Source organism: Chrysemys picta, chromosome 5, assembly GCF_011386835.1.
Source record: "Chrysemys picta bellii isolate R12L10 chromosome 5, ASM1138683v2, whole genome shotgun sequence".
NCBI lineage: Eukaryota > Metazoa > Chordata > Testudines > Emydidae > Chrysemys > Chrysemys picta.
This window is the reverse complement of record NC_088795.1, coordinates 80,701,902-80,720,296: the sequence shown is the minus strand read 5'-3', so window position 1 is coordinate 80,720,296 and position 18,395 is coordinate 80,701,902. Positions and strand designations below refer to the sequence as shown.

The 18,395-nt window shown below is 44.7% G+C and overlaps 1 protein-coding gene across 4 annotated transcripts in view; it reads right to left on the bottom strand.

The window, feature by feature from the left end:
• The window catches only part of WWC2 (WW and C2 domain containing 2), a 156,296-nt gene extending 144,397 nt beyond the window's left edge, over positions 1–11,899 (bottom strand). The window contains exons 1-2 of one of the 4 annotated variants that reach the window (XM_042842068.2): positions 11,024–11,161; positions 1,094–1,250 (exon numbers count right to left, since the gene is read on the bottom strand). In XM_042842068.2, the coding sequence (XP_042698002.2) occupies positions 1,094–1,125 (32 nt within the window). In that variant the 5' untranslated portion in view covers positions 1,126–1,250; positions 11,024–11,161. Of the gene's footprint in view, positions 1–1,093; positions 1,251–11,023 lie in introns of all 4 variants that reach the window. The other 3 variants (XM_005281937.5, XM_042842067.2, XM_005281936.5) reach the window with 3 other exon arrangements.
• Between the last annotated feature and the right edge of the window lie 6,496 nt (positions 11,900–18,395).

Below are 18,395 nucleotides of genomic sequence, written 5' to 3'. Positions count from 1 at the left end.
CCCGGGCCGGGGCCTGCTGCGGGGACCCAGCAGCGCGCACGCTGCACCCAGCCCCTGGCCAGTCGCGTCTGGGCTGCTGCCCAGCTGGTGCTATCGCGCGGCGGCCCCGGAGTGGGGGCAGCGGGCCCCGGCCCCCCCGTCCCGCTCGGTCCCTCAGGGGAACGAACGGGGCTGCGCGGCCAAAGCCTCCGCCCCGGGGCCGCCGCGGGATAGCACCAGCTGGGCAGCAGCCCAGACGCGACTGGCCAGGGGCTGGGCCCAGCGTGCGCGCTGCTGGGTCCCCGCAGTAGGCCCCGGCCCGGGGGGTTCGGGGGCACCAGAGCCGCAGCCGCCAAGTGCCATGGCCGCTTCCTCCCCCCGCAGCAGTGGGAGCTGCAGCAGCGGCTGCTCCCGTGTCCCGCTGCCCGGGGGGGAGAACAACAGCCGCCGCCTGGCCCCGCGGGCCGCCCCCCTCTTCTCCCTACCGCCCGACTGAGTCCTGCCTGCTCGGGGCCAGGCCGGACTCTTACTCACCCCAGCCCCGCGCTTCCCCTGAGTCTCGCTTCCCCTGAGTCTCCCGGGCCTCCCTCCAGCACTTGCGGAGGAAGGGTGGTTTTTTTTTTGGCCCCCCCCCCCCCCCCCCCCCCGCGTCCCAATATTTGACTTGGGTGATCTGGTCACCCTAGGTCTGACCAGGGAATGGGGCCTCAGAGGGAAGAAGAGGAGCAGGGCTGAGGGGAGAGGAGGAGCAGGGGGCAAATATTAAAATAAGATTGTTTTAAAGGTAATCTTGTAACAAGCAGATTTCTTCCTGGAAGTCAAGATGACAGGCAAGTGGCATTCTCTCAGTAAGTCAGAAGGGGAAAAAGGATTGTTGAACAATGGCACATAATTCCACCTCCTCTATGGAGGATCAGATTTTTTTTAATTTATTTTGCCCAGCCAGATACAGGCCCCTGGGTGCAGGTCACACATCTCTGTGACAGCTAATCTAATTCTAGCACCAACTTCTGTTGTTTAAAATGCCTACATATTTTCAGAGGGCACTTTCCAGAATTAATGAATCAAAACAACAGAAATTGGGCAGAGTGAAAGTAAAAAGAAAAAAAATTACACTCTGTTCTCCAAGCCAGGTAAATTCTTCATGCTAAATCTGTGTGTCTGGGAAATGAAACCTTCAATAGTTTGGATGTATTCCCAATGAAGAGGTCAGGAAGGTTCTGAGCAGAAATTTGCAGAAGTCCATGGATCTTTTATATGGATTACAGCACCTAGCAAGCAAAGGAGAACAATGGATAGCAACTAGCAACGTAAGTAAGGAAACAGATCCAACAAAAAGTAAGCCATATCACTCCAAATGCTCTGTTTTGCTATACACAATCCAACTTCTATACTTTGGTAAGCATAACATGATCACTTAGTGAACCTCAAACTTTTGTTCATTAGCAGTATCAAGCTATGAGACCAAAAGGGAAAGTACAAAAGGAGAAGTTTAAGAATGATAAACAGAGAACAAGCTAAATGGGGAAAAAAATACCTGAGGTTGAGCAACTTAGAACAAGTCATCTGTTTACTATGTGAGCTGCTATGTATTGTGTCTCACTTACCACAATAGTAAACCACAATGTCTGACTAAAACGGCTCAATGCTTGGCTGCTCTGCTGCATCCCATAATTTCTCTAATCATTTGAATACTATGTGAGGAATGTTCTGTAAGCATGTCAGATGATTATTTCCACAACATTCCACCATTCACTAGGACAACTGTAAATGTATAAACAGTTCATTTCATACTTTGCAATGCTCGCAATACAGAGGTTAAAAAGGTCTTCACTTCATGCCAGATTGTTACCTAATTCACTTATCTTTGTGTACAGCACAGTCATTTGCTTCAGTTACAGTGGAATGCATTTTACACAGGAAGTGCTTTCCATCCCAATGGATCTAAGCTCACTTCACAAGCCCTATACACATTACTATTGGAGGCAGACATTGGGGCAAGAGGAAGTCATTTGATACACTTCACAACAATGTAAGGAGAGGGAGGATCGGGGCACTTTTGGTCAAGGACATCAGGGCAAGCCCTTATACTTAGAGTGCCTTAGTAGTTAAATTTATTAACCTTAATTTGGAATGTTGCCGATTTTGTACTCTATGTATTTTATGACTTTCAAACCAACCTTTGTACATTTGGACAATTTAAGCACTTAGGGTGACCAGATGTCTTGTTTTTAAAGGGACAGTCCCATTTTTGGGGACTTTCTCTTATATAGGTGCCTATTACCCCCTCACCCCCTGTCCCGTTTTTTCACAATTGCTATCTGGCACTATACCCAGATGTACAGACATTTTCTTTAACCTATGTAGGAGACAATTTTAATATTAGCTTTAATAAAAAAAGTTTAAATCTAACATTCATGCAGAACAACCAGGAAGGACCTCAGTTTTTGGATTCTCATCTGAGCTCCACATTAAAACTCAGGAAATTTAACTCATTCGTTTACTTTAGAAAGATGAAATCTGAGTCAAACCTCTGAAGATCTGAACATGTCTAATCTTTAACCAGAGAGAATGGCTTGATGGTGAGAGAAAATAATTTTTTTATACAAAAGTGTCTAATCTGCATAAACAATTAAAATACAATACAAGTTAGGCCTGATCCTGCAAACATTAAAGCACGTGCATAATATACTCACATGAGTAGTCCTATTGACTTCTATGGAAGAACTTGTGTGAGTTAAGTTACATACATGCTCAAGTGGTTTGTATGAACGGTCGTGGGAAAATAAGGCCCAGATCCTGCCAACTGTACCCCAAGATGCTTTACAGGACTAATGGAAATACAACAGAGGAGGTACAACCAGAATGGAGTTGAAGAGGACTGATTTTTGGAGTTGTCAGCCATGTTGGATGAGAAACAAAACTGGTCTTGAAAACATTGACTGCACTATGTCCATAGGCAAGTCTAGGCACAGTGGGGTTGTTTGGTTTTTGTCATCTCAGAACCTAATAGTGTATTGAGAATCACACAGGCATAGGCAAAAGCCTGTGCTCTCAACACAGGCTCAAAGCCTAAACATTTCTTTTCTAAATTGATAAACACACATTTAACAAAAAGGAATGACACACAACTTATGGATTTCTCCTTTAACAAATTTGGGTAACAGCAAACTGTGAACTAAACGGCATGTTTGTTTTCAACAAGGAAGTTTCATACCTCATACATCTCAAATGCAAATGCGGTATACTCCCTCTGTGAGGCTGTGTTCTATGGTTACCAATGGTTATAAAACTACTTCACCCTTTATCCAAAATCTATTAAATTCATTAGAGGTACCACTCCCTCCATCCCAGAAAGTTACATTTCATCCAGTCCCAACCATTTCACCCTCCCTGCTTAGTAAACCATTTTTCACAAATGAACTTCTTCCTATTGAATTTGGTTTCCATATTACACAGGATAATAAACCTGACCTGGGTCAAGCCCTACATAATTTGGGCCATGATCATGCAGTCTAATTGGCACAGGCAGACCCCTGCTAGCCTTATGGAGGTATACTGCATGTGCATAAAGGCCCACCTGCACAAACCACATTGTCAGATCAGGGCCTTACTCTCTTGCTGCGATATCAGTATTCGTTTGAAAACCCTGTTTATGAAAATCAGACTCATCTCTTATTGATGTCAACTTTAAACAGACATTATACACAGCTATTAATAATTATAATTTATACTTCTGAATAGGGCTGTCGATTAACCGCAATTAACTCAAAAAATTAATCATGATTAATTGCAGTTTTAATTACACTGTTAAATAATAGAATACTAATTGAAATTTATTAAATATTTTGGATGTTTTCTACATTTTCATATATATCGTATTCTGTGTTGTAATTGAAATCAAAGTGCATACTATTTTTGCTTACAAATATTTGCACTGCAAAAATGAAACAAAAGCAATAGTATTTTCCAATTCACTTCATACAAGTGCAGTAGTGCAATCTCTGTCATGAAAGTGCAACTTACAAATGTTTTTTGTTACATAACTGCACTCAAAACAAAACAATGTAAAGCTTCAGAGCCTACAAGTCCACTAAGTCCTACTTCTTGTTCAGCCAATCGCTAAGACAAACAAGTTTGTTTACATTTAAGGGAGAGAGAATGCTGCCCTCTTCTTATTTACAATGTCACCAGAAAGTGAGAACAGGCATTTGCATGGCACTTTTGTAGCTGGCATTGCAAGGTAATTACATGCCAGATATGCTAAACATTTGTATGCTGTAATTTAGATCAATATATTTGAAAATGTAAAAAACATTCAAAAATATTTAAATAAATAAATGGTATTCTATTACTTTTTTTAATCATGCAATTACTTCTTGACATAACTTGCCCATAGTCACATAGGAAGTCAGTGGCAGGGCCGGGGATAGAACCCTGACAATCCTCTGCCCTAGCCACTAGAATATATTTACCTTGCATACATAAGTGGACACACTGCAGCATCTTTTGATTAGTCAACTTTATCTGTTTTGATTGGAGAAAAGTTGAGTTCTATCATCCTTAAAGATATAAGGGGTAACACTCCTAGGCAAGAGTCACCATAGTATTTCAATTATGGTAAACAAATGTCAATATTTTAAAAAGTGTACATACCACACACATGGAACAAGTCGCAATTTTGTTAAAAAACAAAAACACTGCTATTCTGAAATACTGGCTGATGTTACCATAGTATCACATACCACATAATATTAGAATTCTGCCTCGCAATCCATTTCATAATCCTGCAGAAGGCAGGATAAGCAGCTGAAGGTCTGGTGCCAGGAGTTCAGGGACCTTTAGCATTTTATTGTGGGTTCAATTCCTGCAGCAGGCATGTTTATTTAAAAGAAAAACCCTGCAATCAGACAAAGAAAGGAGTTCCCAGACTTCCACTGAAACCAGAGTGAGGGACCAGGGAGTTTCACAGGAAGCACACTATACTGGTTATAAGCAGGAGAGGCCATGCAGGAACGGATGGAACCTAGTTATTTGGTGTAAGAGTAAAGGAAGATGGAGTGCTAGCATGTAGACTGAAGCAAGTCAGGAACCACATTAACAGAGTTAGATGCCAAATGATCTGTCTCAGTAGAATGGTTTACAGAAAAGTTGTACAACTTGGTGTGTCAGATGATCTGCTGCATACTCCTCCTCTTCACTACCAGAATAGAAAAGGTAATTTGTACCTTACTATACAGAGGATTTATTTAATAGAGTTACTCTAGTGACTCCATGGTTAAGATCATGTTGAGATTTGTACTTAACACAGTATTAAAATTCCTATATTTTATAGTTTAATGACTTAGTCTCCAAATTTTACACCACAACTCTTCAAAGGACAACTGAACTTTCCACCTTTTTTTAGTCAAAGTTAAAATTTACCCCTTTTAAAAAAAAAAAAAAAAAAATTCAGGCCGTTGCAGCTAAAGAATCATCATCACCACAACCCCCAAGTTTCACATGCAAATATATTTTCATAGCACCTCAGACACTGAACTCTTCACATGCGAACAGAAAGTCATTTTATTTATCTGTGATAACATTATTTAGTTCTGTGACGAGCAGATCCACTAGGTACTTCTGTCCTCTGACGCTCCCCCCATCCAAATAACTCTCTTGCCTGGGGTCAATACTTGGAGCTTCCCAAAAGCTCTTGCCTGCACTGTATCCCAACTACCTCTATGCCCGTGCCTCCTCTTCTACCTCTAATCATGCCTCCTTCCCAGCCTTCCTGTAACATATGTCTGAGCAGCAAGCTCCACTCCTCAAGCAGCTGCAGCTTCAAGTCTCCCCATATCCTGTCCCTTCTATGCCCTCTGCTATTCATAGGATAGCAACCAGGAATCGCTGGGATAGAGAAGAGACAAAAAGATTGGGGCAGGGATTGTCTTTTTGTTGTGTTTGTACCGCACCTGTCACAATGGGGTCCTGGTCTATGACAAGGGCCCCTAGGTAATACAAGAAATAATAAAGCTCCTTGTCCCTTCCATATGGAGAAGGAATAGAGCTTTTAATGTCCACAGTGTCTCCTAGCCAGAACACCAAAATGGCACCATTGAAGGATGTGGGGATCCCCAGTAAAAATCCCAGTACCCTCTCCATACTAGAAGCTGGAAGAAGCAAGGAGAACTGGGCTTCTTCTCCACTTCAATGGTTCACAAGATAACTGTATTTCACACCTACCTCTAACTAGCAGGTTTAGCTACTAGCTGTCTGGTAAATTTTTCAAACCCTTGTTTTGGTTATGCAGACAGGGTATTTCTAGAGCAGTCTCTACTAGGCAAACACCAAAACACGATAAATCTATCACTGCTTTGATAAAGTAATCTATAAATTCTCTAGAGATACATTTCACCAACTCTACAAAAGGCAAAGAAGAGGAGGGGCAGTTCAACCCCGATGCTAACTCATTCCCTGAAATTCTTAATAAGTGTGTCTATCAGAGCCAATTATGATAGCAGATTTTATTATATGGAACTCATTTTATGCAAATGACTAGAAGGATATCTGTTAAAGGTGACTGGCAGTCACTACAAGGGCATGCAAAATTTACCTGACACTTAACTGCCCAGAAACCAACACAAAACACAAGGAGACCCACTGCCCTGGTGAGAAATCCAGAACCATCCAACTTCTGGAAACTGGAGGGAGCTGAGATTCCTATTTAGCTGCTGTCTCTACACCCTCCTTGCAGCTCCACCATTCATGCTAGCCGCCAATGAAGTGTCTAATAAATGTGAAACCCTTCCAACATCTGTTGGCTGCTGCAGAACAGAAGCATATTTTCACTGTTTCCTTCTCTTCTACTCTAGGCTATTCAACTCTGCCCTTGCCTCAGCCTCTTAACGAATACAAAGGGACTAGGAGGGAAATGTGTGTTCTTCTATCCCTCTCCCACCTATTACTTTGGTCTTCCTCCCCAGTCAACAGCTGGTCTCTGCAGCTTTTCATATCTTTCCAAGCTGAGGCAGAGTGAAACTGACATGGGTTGTGTTTATTTCACTGTTGTCTAATTGGTTCTAAATAGCAGCAGTGGAACTGACAAAACTGGTCAGTTTTCAGTCTGCTGTAGCTTAGAAAAGCAGCAGCAGAATAGGCAAGGGAGTCAAGTCTGTAGATTTAAATAATAAAAATATTTCCAGGCTCTTTGCATTCCTGTTTGAATTCAGCTCAGTTTTGCTTCTCTTTACACTCCATACCTTAGAGGTCCTGCTTTTTAGCCACCAGTCTCCTCTAGCCAAGTCAACACAGCTCCTGAAGTGTTTGGAGGGGTCACTGCCAAGCAATGCAAAGCAATCCAAAACCCTTAGCAGCTGAGTGTATTACAGTACCTCTACAGCACTTCCAGTATGCATGGACTTAGAGAGTACAAAAATCAGGGGCTAAATCATTCTCACCGACAAATATGAGCACCATTAAAAAGTCAACTGGATTACTCACACAAGTGAGGTGAGCAAAACTGAGCTGGCCCGGTCCATGAATTTACTCCAAGTCTTCTTCTTTTGTAGTGCAGAGTACAATCATTATGTCAGCAGGCCTGATCCATATACTCAGCAACATGGCTTTAAATTGGAAACGTCGGGGGTGGGGGGGTGGGGGTGGGCAGGGATCTTGTCCTAGGAGTGTCTAATGTGCTTAGCACAAATTTGGTACTATATATTTTACACACACACACACACACACACACACACACACATTGCATATATTCCTATGCAAGCAAGTTTCACCAAAGCTTTGAAGGATAATCAATATTTTCAATTGCCAGGTCAGTTTCCACACAAAAGAAGCTTCACACATCTAGTCTTTCCTCTGTTAATAAAGAGGTTCCCAAACTGTGATCCGGGGAGCAGTTGCTGATGAGAGCTGCCTAGTCACAAGATGTTGGATCCCCCATTATTCTCATCTGCTAAATAAAGTTCAAAGAAACTAAAAATGTATTACATTTTTTCACCAATATTGCTTTTACCTTTAAGCACGGGGTTAAAGGGGATTTCCACGGGGCTGTTATGGAATTGCAAATGGGAAGGAAGCTGCCCATGAGACAGTATCTTATTAAGATTTAGCCAAAGTTATGAAAGAATTTGAGAATCCCTGTACTAGTGTATTCCACAAGTACATTATGCAACTGTTTCATTTTATTCAGTTCCCTGATGTAAATCATAAGTTGAAAATACCTAGCTGAATAGATATAAGTATGTTGTCAAGTCAGTCTCAGGTTTCAGAGTAGCAGCCGTGTTAACAGAACAGGAGTACTTGTGGCACCTTAGAGACTAACAAATTTATTAGAGCATAAGCTTTCGTGGACTACAGCCCACTTCTTCGGATCAAGTCAGTCTCAGGCTTCCCAGTACATCACCACCACAGTACCTCGGCACTTCATCTTGACAGTTTTAGATACATTCCAAGATCACTAAGAATCCAGACATTGCTGTATTGACAAAAACCTGGAGGCTCACTTTCTAGTTCTTCTGACAGCTTTCTAATCTGTCCTGTATAGTATATCAACATGCATTTTTCTAATATACTTATATTTTCAACATAATAGAGCCCAGAGTGAAGTAATTTCACAGGCATTTCAAGAAAGTTATTTCTACTATTCCAAATCTAGACAGCAATCTAAATATTGATTGCACGTACAGATACTAAAATCTTATAGTGCATGGACAATCAGCCTCTTTTTCATGCAGGTAATTCAGTTTCAGTTGAGCCATATCCACTATTTTATGGATTATCTCAAGTGCCTCGTGCAACATACCTCTTTCTGTTTGTTTTGTAACAGTGAGAAACAAGATTGACAAGAGTTAATGGAGTTACTCCAAACACTGTCTCCTACACTGTTTAACAAGGACTTCACTCCATTAGTCCTCATTAAAGAAAATACATCTAGCCTCCAGAGCTTGATTGTGTTTCAAATCCTCTCTTTCTCACCTTGATTTTTTTTGAGAAATTAATTTACAGTAATCCCTGCATGATGAGAGAGATACAAATTGTAATTCTCCTAGTTCATATTTAAAACAAAAACTAAAAACACAACTCTGTAGTAATTAAAGACTCAAATGTACTAGGAAACTAATCACACAAATACAGGATAAATATGGCTGAACATTTTAAGGACAATAGAATCCACAATAAGTGTCAAATGTTTCTTTTGTTTTAAAGTGTTAATTTGTTCAGAAGGCAGTAAGATAGATAACCGCAATCATAATTTGACTTTCTATTTGCTTTACGCTGTTTTCTTGTCATCTGTTTTGTAAACACAAATCTAGAACAAAACTGAATTGAAAACACTAATTTCAAGGAAAATAGTTAAAATGGGGAGTTTTTCAATCAGAAGTCAAAAATATTTACCAAAACATCTGCAGAAGCCAAATATTTAAACAGGTCCAACAAATATCACTGTCCTGTGAACACCACTATGTCACTGACATTTACAATATATTTAAGTTGTTTCAAAGTGCAAAGGAAGTCAAACAACAGGGTTAACAGTTAATTCCAATACCATGTATATCAGGAAAGAAGGCCTGAGTGTGTATGATGCTTGTCAAAACTTTCACTATGCATCTAACAAGCAGCAAAGCTCTGACACTAGCTAGCTTCATCACAACTGCCTTTTCTAACTTCAGCAGGGAACTATAAACCAAGACCTTCATGGATAATTCATCATGGTTTGTGCCATAAATTTATAATGCCATTTGTAAGTTTTTGATAATTGGATTACAACAGGCTTAATAATAATGCTATACCTTGCACTATGCACAAAGTAAATAATCTATATTTCAGAAATTTTTAGGCCACAAATTAAAACAGATCTCAGGTTTAAAAAGTGGCTTATAAAGTAAAAGCCTCTCCAAAACTGAAAGATTTACATAAGACAGTTGGTGCCTTAGCAGGATCAGAGTTGGTTTTACTCCCTCCCACCCCTAAGTTTTGTCTTTTGTGGTTCTTGTTTAAATATATAGGACTGAAAAACGCAGGGAACATCCCAGTCTCTAGGTGGGGGACTGAAAGGATTTAGCCTGGCTGAGGCCTACTTAATAGATGAGGCCTGTAGAGCTCTTGCAGACTTAGCTTCTTCACAAAAAGAAATAAAAACTATATTTTGGGCTACAAATATCAGGCATGTTCATGGAGCAAGGAGACAGGCAGTTTCGTGATGTGAGCTTTCACAGTAAAGGAGAGTTAAATGCCACAGCCCTGCACTTTCACAAACTGAGGGATTCAGACCCAAGTATACCACACTTAGGAGTCAGCGGGATGCCTAGCATTTGCTTCTCTGGGTCGTCTCAGGAAAGACTGTTATAGAAGTTTGTAGAGGACAGACAAGTAAATTCGAATTACTTTCAATCTTTAAATCTCTTTCTTTCTTGGGATCCATGGGTCCCCAATTCTCAATATCAGACTACATGAAGGAAAGATTTCATAAAACCACAACTATATATATACACACACAGGCTGCACAGATTAACTGTAAAGAGCATGAAAGCTAGTTTTTAATAAGAAGATTAAGGGTGGGGTTCACACACAAAAAAATCACAAAATAGATACTGTTTAAAAAAAAAGGGGGTGAAACCAAATCAATGAGAGACAATAAATACTGAACTGCCAACAGGATCAGGCTGATTTCCTTGATAAACAGGCACTCGTTCTCCACTCCCCCCCCTTTCCAGCGTTTGTTTGTGGGGGGGTTGCCTCAGTTTCCAAGGCACTCTCCCTTTCCCACTTCTCTTCAGTCCGCTTCCAAATTGAGTGAGAGCAAGACAGCCCCCTCAGTCCCAACACATCTCCACCCCACATAACCCCCACCCTCGTCCCCTGCCACAGGGCTGCCCCCCTTTGTCTCTTCTATTCTATAACGGGGTGAGACCTTCCTGCCCCCCTACCCCCACCCGGGGGCTCCGGCTGCCGCTTCTCAGCCGGGCTCACCCTGCGGCTGCCGGGTCTCCCCCACGCCTGCCCTTGCCCCCATCCCCTCCGGGCCTCCCCTCCCTCCGTCCGCGCCCACCTGTCCCGGGGGTCGATCCAGCTGGTCTGCTTGTTGTTGTGGTCAATGTAGAAGACTTTGCCGTCGTAATCCCTCGCCTCCTCCCAGCCATCGGGTAAAGGGAGCTGCCCATTCCCCGCTTTCCTAGGCATGGTCGGGCGCCGGGGGTAGCTGCTCCATAGGGCCAGGAAGAAAGAAGGGAAGCGGGAAAAGCCCCCAGTAGAGCCGGGGGACGGGGAGGGGGGATCCGGAGCTGGGCCTGGGGCGGGGGGAAGCAGAGAGTCTCTTGCAATCACTCAGGAAACCCTCCTCCACTGCTCGGGTTCAATCCACCATGTCTAGGCTGCCGCCGCCTGCTCCAGCAGCACCAGGGCAGGGTTCCGGGCTGAGCCCAGCCACTGTCTGGGTTCAGAACGGGGAGCCCGGCTCAGCCCCGGGCAGCAGTCGCCGCCGCTGCTCATTAGCATGAGATTAACATCCATCTCATCTGCATGCACATTCCTCGCCGCTGCATTCCTCAGCGTTAACCCTGCCGCTGCTGCTGCCCACAGCAAGCGAAGGGGGGGGGGGGGGCGACCCAGGCCTGACAGACCCCGCCGAGGGGGGGGGAAAGGGCGATAGGCGCGGCGGGGCCGACAGCAGCAGGCGAGAAGGAGAGAGCTGCAGGAAGGGGGAAGGAGAGGGGTAGGCAGGGGCTGGAAGGGCTTCCCTGCCCCAGCGCTGCTTCCCAACTGAGCAGTACAAGGAGAAGCGTGGAAGGGTCACTGCCCGCCCCCCGGAAAGCCGGTACTTAGTCCTGACACCCAGCCCTCCTTTGTGCGCACCCAAGCTAAGTGGGCCCAGGGCTCAGCTGCCTAGCGGGTGGAAGTGGCCAGCTGAGGATCCTCCCTTATCCCCTGGCTGGTGGAAGGACTATGCCCTCCCCGCTCTCTCAGCCCTGGCCCAGGGGACAGAGGGGGCGTGCCTAGCATGCACTGTACGGTACTACAGCTAGTCTTTGCTCCGCAGGGCTCGCAGCAGACAACAGTGACCCACAACCCACTAGTGCCAACCGCAAATGGGCAGGAAATCATGCAGCAGACTCCCAGAAATCATGAGATATGACTCTTAAAACAGATTGGGGTTTATTTATTTATTTATTTATTTGGCTGCAGGTTGCTGAGCCTCGAGGTTGCACTCAGCTTTTGTTTTCAAGCTTTCCTCCACAGCCATAAGGGCTAGGGACTTTCATTTGAACACACCAGTAAGTTGAGATTCTCACCTAGTGAATCGGCTCCAGTAGCTAGGAGTTTAAATACATTCTCAGATATTACGAAACTGGGCAACATTGCAACCCTGTATCCCTTAATCATCAAGCTTGTACTCTGAATAAGGCCAGGGGCTATGTGGAAGAAACAGCATGTGATGATGCAAAGACAACCTTAATCCAGGAATTTCCTGAGTTTTGAGCGCTTAGCTTTGCAACCTAAAGTTTTTAAGGTGGTTGGTGGGGGGTTGTATGAAGTTATAAACACAGTATGAGACATTCACTGTTAGAAGAAATTGGTGATATTGAGTTTATTTTATAATAAATGTGTGGTAAAGTTGCTGCCCCTATACACCCCCTCCTGGCTGCCTAGGGCACTGCTGCAACTATTGTCTCCGTTTCTCCCTCTCTTGTGCCCTGCTCTGGCTCTTGGAACATCCAATTCTCTCTCTCAATTGGCTCTCAAGCTTTCCAGACTACTGTACCTCTTTCAGGAGTCTGATTTGTCTCACGTACCCCCAAGTTTCACCTCCCTTAAAACCACTTGCTTACACAATCGGACATCAAAATACAAAAGTGTCACGGTACACTATTACTGAAATATTACTTACATTCTCATTTTTAGCATAGAAGTATAAAATAAATCAATTGGAATATAAATATTTTTTCACACAACGTAGTCAACCTGTGGAACTCCTTGCCAAAGGATGTTGTGAAGGCCAAGACTATAACAGGGTTAAAAAAAGAACTAAAGTTCATGGAGGACAGGTCCATCAATGGCTATAAGCCAGAATGGGCAGGGATGGTGTCCCTAGCCTCTGTTTGCCAGAAGCTGGGAATGGGAGACAGGGGATGGATCACTTGATGATTACCTGTTTTGTTCATTCCATTTGGGGCACCTGGAATTGGCCACTGTCAGAAGACAGGATATTGGCTAGATGGACCAATGGTCTGGCCATTCTTATGTGCAGTATCAACAAGTCATTGTCTGTATGAAATTTTAGTTTTGACTGACCTCACTAGTGCTTTTTAGGTGGAGTGTTGTAAAACTAGGCAAATATCTAGAGGAGTTAATGTACCCCCTGGAAGACCTCTGTGTACCCAAGGGTACGCGTACCCCTGGTTGAAAACCACTTCCCTATCACACCTGTGCATTATGAGGTTAGAGGGGTTTTTTACCTTCATGCTCTGTAATTGTACAGTCAAACTGTCAAGTTAGTTGCGAGTCTGTCTCTCATTTCCCTCCTCTTCCCTCCCCTGCCCCAATACACTTGAAAGAAAGGGTTGCAATTTTGGCCAGCACTAGGCAGGATGTCAGAAAACGAACAACAATGCCCTATTTTACAGTTAGGTCTAGTCCATTTATTCACTGTAGTCTTCTTTTCATATTCCAGCAAACTTCTCTTTGCTCCCAAGAATATGCCTAAAAAGAAGCTATATTAGTCTCTTGAAGTTGTGTATCCACATCCACCATAATAAGGTAACAGTGAAATAAGAGACTAATATAAGGCCCTGACTCTGCAATTGATGTCAAGCAGGGAGGCTTCTGCACATGTACAGAACCTGCCTTTTGTGGGGCTCCTGCATAGATTCAGCAATCTGCCCACTCACTGTCAGTTGCGGGACTAGAGCCTATTCAAGCAACAGATCTATTTTGTTTTTCATTTAGACCATTACATTGAAGTGAGCTGGTCTGTTTATAAAATTGAGTCCTGTTTTCTAGTGATATTGCTGAATATTTCTCCTCTCCATTATAATTTGGACCTCTCAATCACCTCTAGTTTTATATGGTCTCCACAGTGACCAAATGCATGGGACATTTTGTGTCAGATCCCTAAGCGGCCCCCTCAAGGATTGAACTCACAACTCTAGGGTTAGCAGACCAATACTCAAACCACTGAGCTATCCCTCCCCCCTGGGAAAGGACAAACTGGTTTTCATTTTCACTTTTAAAAATGTTCTTTCCTTTAATAAAAAGATCTATGACTACATACACTGAAAAAATCTAGAGAGAAGATTCTTGTCTTTTGAAAGTAGCTGCCCGCTATCAGTGTAGAACTTAGTATAGAAGAAGATATGGTCTTTAACTATGCTAAAAAACAGACCTGTTCTGCAACTATTATAGTTTCTTGCTCTGGTGGGCACGCCTGGACATTTCATAAGGCCCACTGCCTGCTTCACTACAATACACTAATGCCCAATTCATTAGCATTTTGTCATTGTGTTTACAACTAGTGTAAACTAAAATGATGTAAACAGACAATACTGTACATAGAAACAACCCATACATACAAAACAAGCTGAACTTAAAATATAAAATTAATACAGATGACTTTAAATCTTATTAACATATATAGAATCTGTTTGGCCCACACGAGGTTGTGCTTAGGTTTATGTGGCCCTCCTGTGTAATAAGGTTGGGCACCACTGTTCTAGTCTAAAGATTTCCAGCAAAGGCAGGCATGTGATGCAGAAAATCTACAGTACTGAACCAAAATGAATCTCATTTACTTCACCACTTCCCCCGTAGTTAATTTTGACCCCTCGGACAATATATTAAGTGTAGTGCTATGGTACCCAACCACTAACATTTTTGGGTCAAAGCCTTTACTTTATTCATACAAGATCCATGCTTGAAAGCTTATATATACACTTTTGGTTAAACCCACTGTAGAAAAATATTCAAACTTTCCTCCTTTGCCCCAGCAGGTGAAAGTGAGGATTCTCTACTCTAGGGGAATATGTATATCAAGACAAATCCATAACAGCCTGATCTTTTGAATCCTTACATATACAAACACTCAAGAATTGCTACTCAGTAGCAAGAGGCCTTGTTTTTCTTTCTTCCCATTGTTTGACCACTACACATTAATCATAAATAAAAATATTAGAGCCCAATCCAGCAAAGCACTTCATGTCAGCACTGAGGGGCCAGAGCAGTATAAAGGGACATCAGTGTACATGAGAACTTGGGCCTGTTTATCAATAAGAATTGGAGGTTTTTAAAGGAATATTAGAACTGTAGGCAACAGGGTCCCGCCTGTTCACTCAAGTTTTGCTTTTGCTCTTTGGTAACTGGATTGGTAGAAATCCAGCTCTCTCCAATCTGTTGGCCTGTGTCAGACTAGATGATCACCAGGGTCCCTTCTGACCTTAAAACCAATAACTACAAAGCAGTTTTGCAAATATACCTACATCTCAACTGATAAGGTCAGTACAGTATGCCATAGATTGTTCAGCTTAATTGTGCAACACAGCATAGTTCAAAAAACTAGAATATGTCTACACTAGGGTTACCATATCTCATAAATAAAAAAAGAGGACCCTCCACGGGCCATGGCCCCGCCCATTTCCCCACCCCTAGCCCCGCCCCAACTCCGCCCCTTCCCCCACCCTAACTCCGCCCCCTCCTCCCTCCCACTCCCAGCCAGGGGGAAAGGGCTGCCCCAGTGCTACCAGCTTCACGGTTTGCCGGGCAGCCCCCAGACCCTGCGCCCCCAGCCAGCGCTTCCCCAGCGCAGCTGGAGCCTGGGAGGGGAAGCGCCCAGCCGGGGGCGCAGGGTCTGGAGGCTGCCCAGCAAACCGTGAAGCCGGTAGCGCTCGGGCTTTGGGCAGCCCCTATGCCTCCGGACCCTGCGCCCCCAGCCGGGCACTTCCCCTCCGGGGCTCCGGCGGCTCTGCGTAACTTACACTGTATAAGTTACACAGAGCCGAAGAGGAGCAGAGCCCCCGCAGCTGGAGGCTCTGCTCCTCTTAGGCTCTAAGAGCCGGGCTGCCCCAGCGCTACCGGCTTCGGGCAGCCCCGTGCCTCCAGACCCTGCACCGCCGGAGCCCGGGAGGGGAAGTGCCCGGCTGGGGGCGCAGGGTCCGGAGGCAAGGGGGCTGCCCGAAGCCGGTAGCTCTCGGGCAGCCCGGTTCTTAAACAGAGCCTCCAGCGGCTGCGGCTCTGTGTAACTGACACTGTGTCAGTTACACACAGCCCAGGGGGCTGGAGGCTTTGCTCCTCTTTGGCTCTGTGTAACTGACACTGGGTCAGTTACACAGAGCCCCAGGGGCTGGAGGCTCCAGCCGCCCCCGCTCTGTTTAAGAGCCGGGCTGCCCAAGCGCTACCGGCTTCAGGCAGCCCCCATGCCTCCAGATCCTGCGCCCCCAGCCGGGCACTTCCCGTCCCGGGCTCCGGCGGCGCAGGGTCTCCAGGCACAGGGCTGCCCGAAGCCGGTAGCTCTGGGGCAGCCCGGCTCTTAAACAGAGCCTCCAGCGCTCTATTTAGGAGCCGGGCTGCCGGAGCGCTACCAGCTTCGGGCAGCCCCGTGCCTCCAGACCCTGCGCCGCCGGAGCCCGGGAGGGGAAGTGCCCGGCTGGGGGCGCAGGGTCTGGAGGCACGGGGCTGCCCGAAGCCGGTAGCGCTCGGGCAGCCCGGCTCTTAAACAGAGCGGGGGCGGCTGGAGCCTCCAGCCGCCGGGGCTGTGTGTAACTGACACAGTGTCAGTTACACAGAGCCGCAGCCGCTGGAGGCTCTGTTTAAGAACCGGGCTGCCCGAGCGCTACCGGCTTCGGGCAGCCCCCCTGCTTCCAGACCCTGCGCCCCCAGCCGGGCACTTCCCCTCCCGGGCTCCGGCGGCGCAGGGTCTGGAGGCACGGGGCTGCCCGAAGCCGGTAGCGTTCAGGCAGCCCGGCTCTTAAACAGAGCCGCCATTTTCCTGGACATGTTCGGCTTTTTGGCAATTCCCCCCGGACGGGGGTTTGACTGCCGAAAAGCCGGACATGTCCGGGAAAAAGAGGACGTATGGTAACCCTATCTACACTGTAATTAAACACCACGGGTGACCTGTGCCAGCCAACTTGGGCTCACAAGGCTCAGGCTGAGGGGTTGTTTAATTGTGGTGTAGACATTCAGGCTGACTGAAGCCAGAATGTCTACACCTCAATTAAACAGCCCCTTAGCCCAAGCCAACTGGTATGGACCAACCAGGGGGTGTTTATTTGAAATGTAGACATAACCTTAGAGACACATAAGTGTACATGTGAAGAGATTGTCAAAAAAAGAAGAGCAAACTATTTTAATATCCTGTGACCATGTAATGCTACACTCAGTGCAACATAGGAAAACTAGCTGTTTACCTGAAATTACACTACATGGGTCAGAACCTGAGCTGGTGTAAGTCAATATAGTTCTGTTGATTTCAGTAGAGCTGTCCTAATTTATATGAGCAGGGGATCTGACACTATCTTTGTACCATGCCTAGCACAATGGGGCTATGACTTGGTTGAGAAGTCTGGGCATTACTGCAGTGTAAATGATAATATTAATAGTAACATGAGTGGAGCTACTATTTCCCTCTACTTGGTAGTGTACCTCAGGGAGCTGGAGAAGACTTTGTATTATACCAACTTGAAAAAACATTGCTATCTGAAAGTTTTGTATCTACTATCTTTACAGGTAAGATATGTATTTGACCCTACCCTGGGCATAAGGGGTAGCTCCACTATTCCCAATCTTCCACTAGCGTAAGATCCCTGAGGAAACTTACACTAGCGGTGTAAGTTGAGCTGCACAGGAGTAACTAACTTATGCTAGAACCAAGTAGCTCTGGATCAGGGGGTCACAGACATCTCCCTGCAAACCCCTCCAACTCCACTGTGTTTGGCTAGGGTCTGAATGGAGTAGAGAACTGAGCTTCAAATATCCTGACAGAACTTTGATCTTAAAACTTCAGACAATAAATGAGTTTGAAATGACACATTTGTTGTCTGAGGTTTTGGATGCTTGAAGTTCTTGATGACAAATCTGTTTGGTCAACAAGGATATTATACAATGGCTTCCCTGAATTACAGTCACTGCAAAATTCTGAAAAATGTAAATACAACATTGTGAAAAGAATGGCAGGGGGAGTTAGTCACAAGATTCACAACAACAATGAATTTAATTTAAAAGGGACTATATTTTCAAAAAAAATAATAATCAAAAATTGGGACATTTGCAAAGCAACTTTTTTAGAGTTGCGAAATAGTCATACCAAAGAGTACACTTTTTTAAAAAAAGTAGTGTGCTAGTGTTGCTACTGTCAACTTCTGACTTAGTGACTCATGTATATTTCTTGGAATGGAGAATTTTTAAAAACTAATGTAGTATTCTGGTTGAATTTA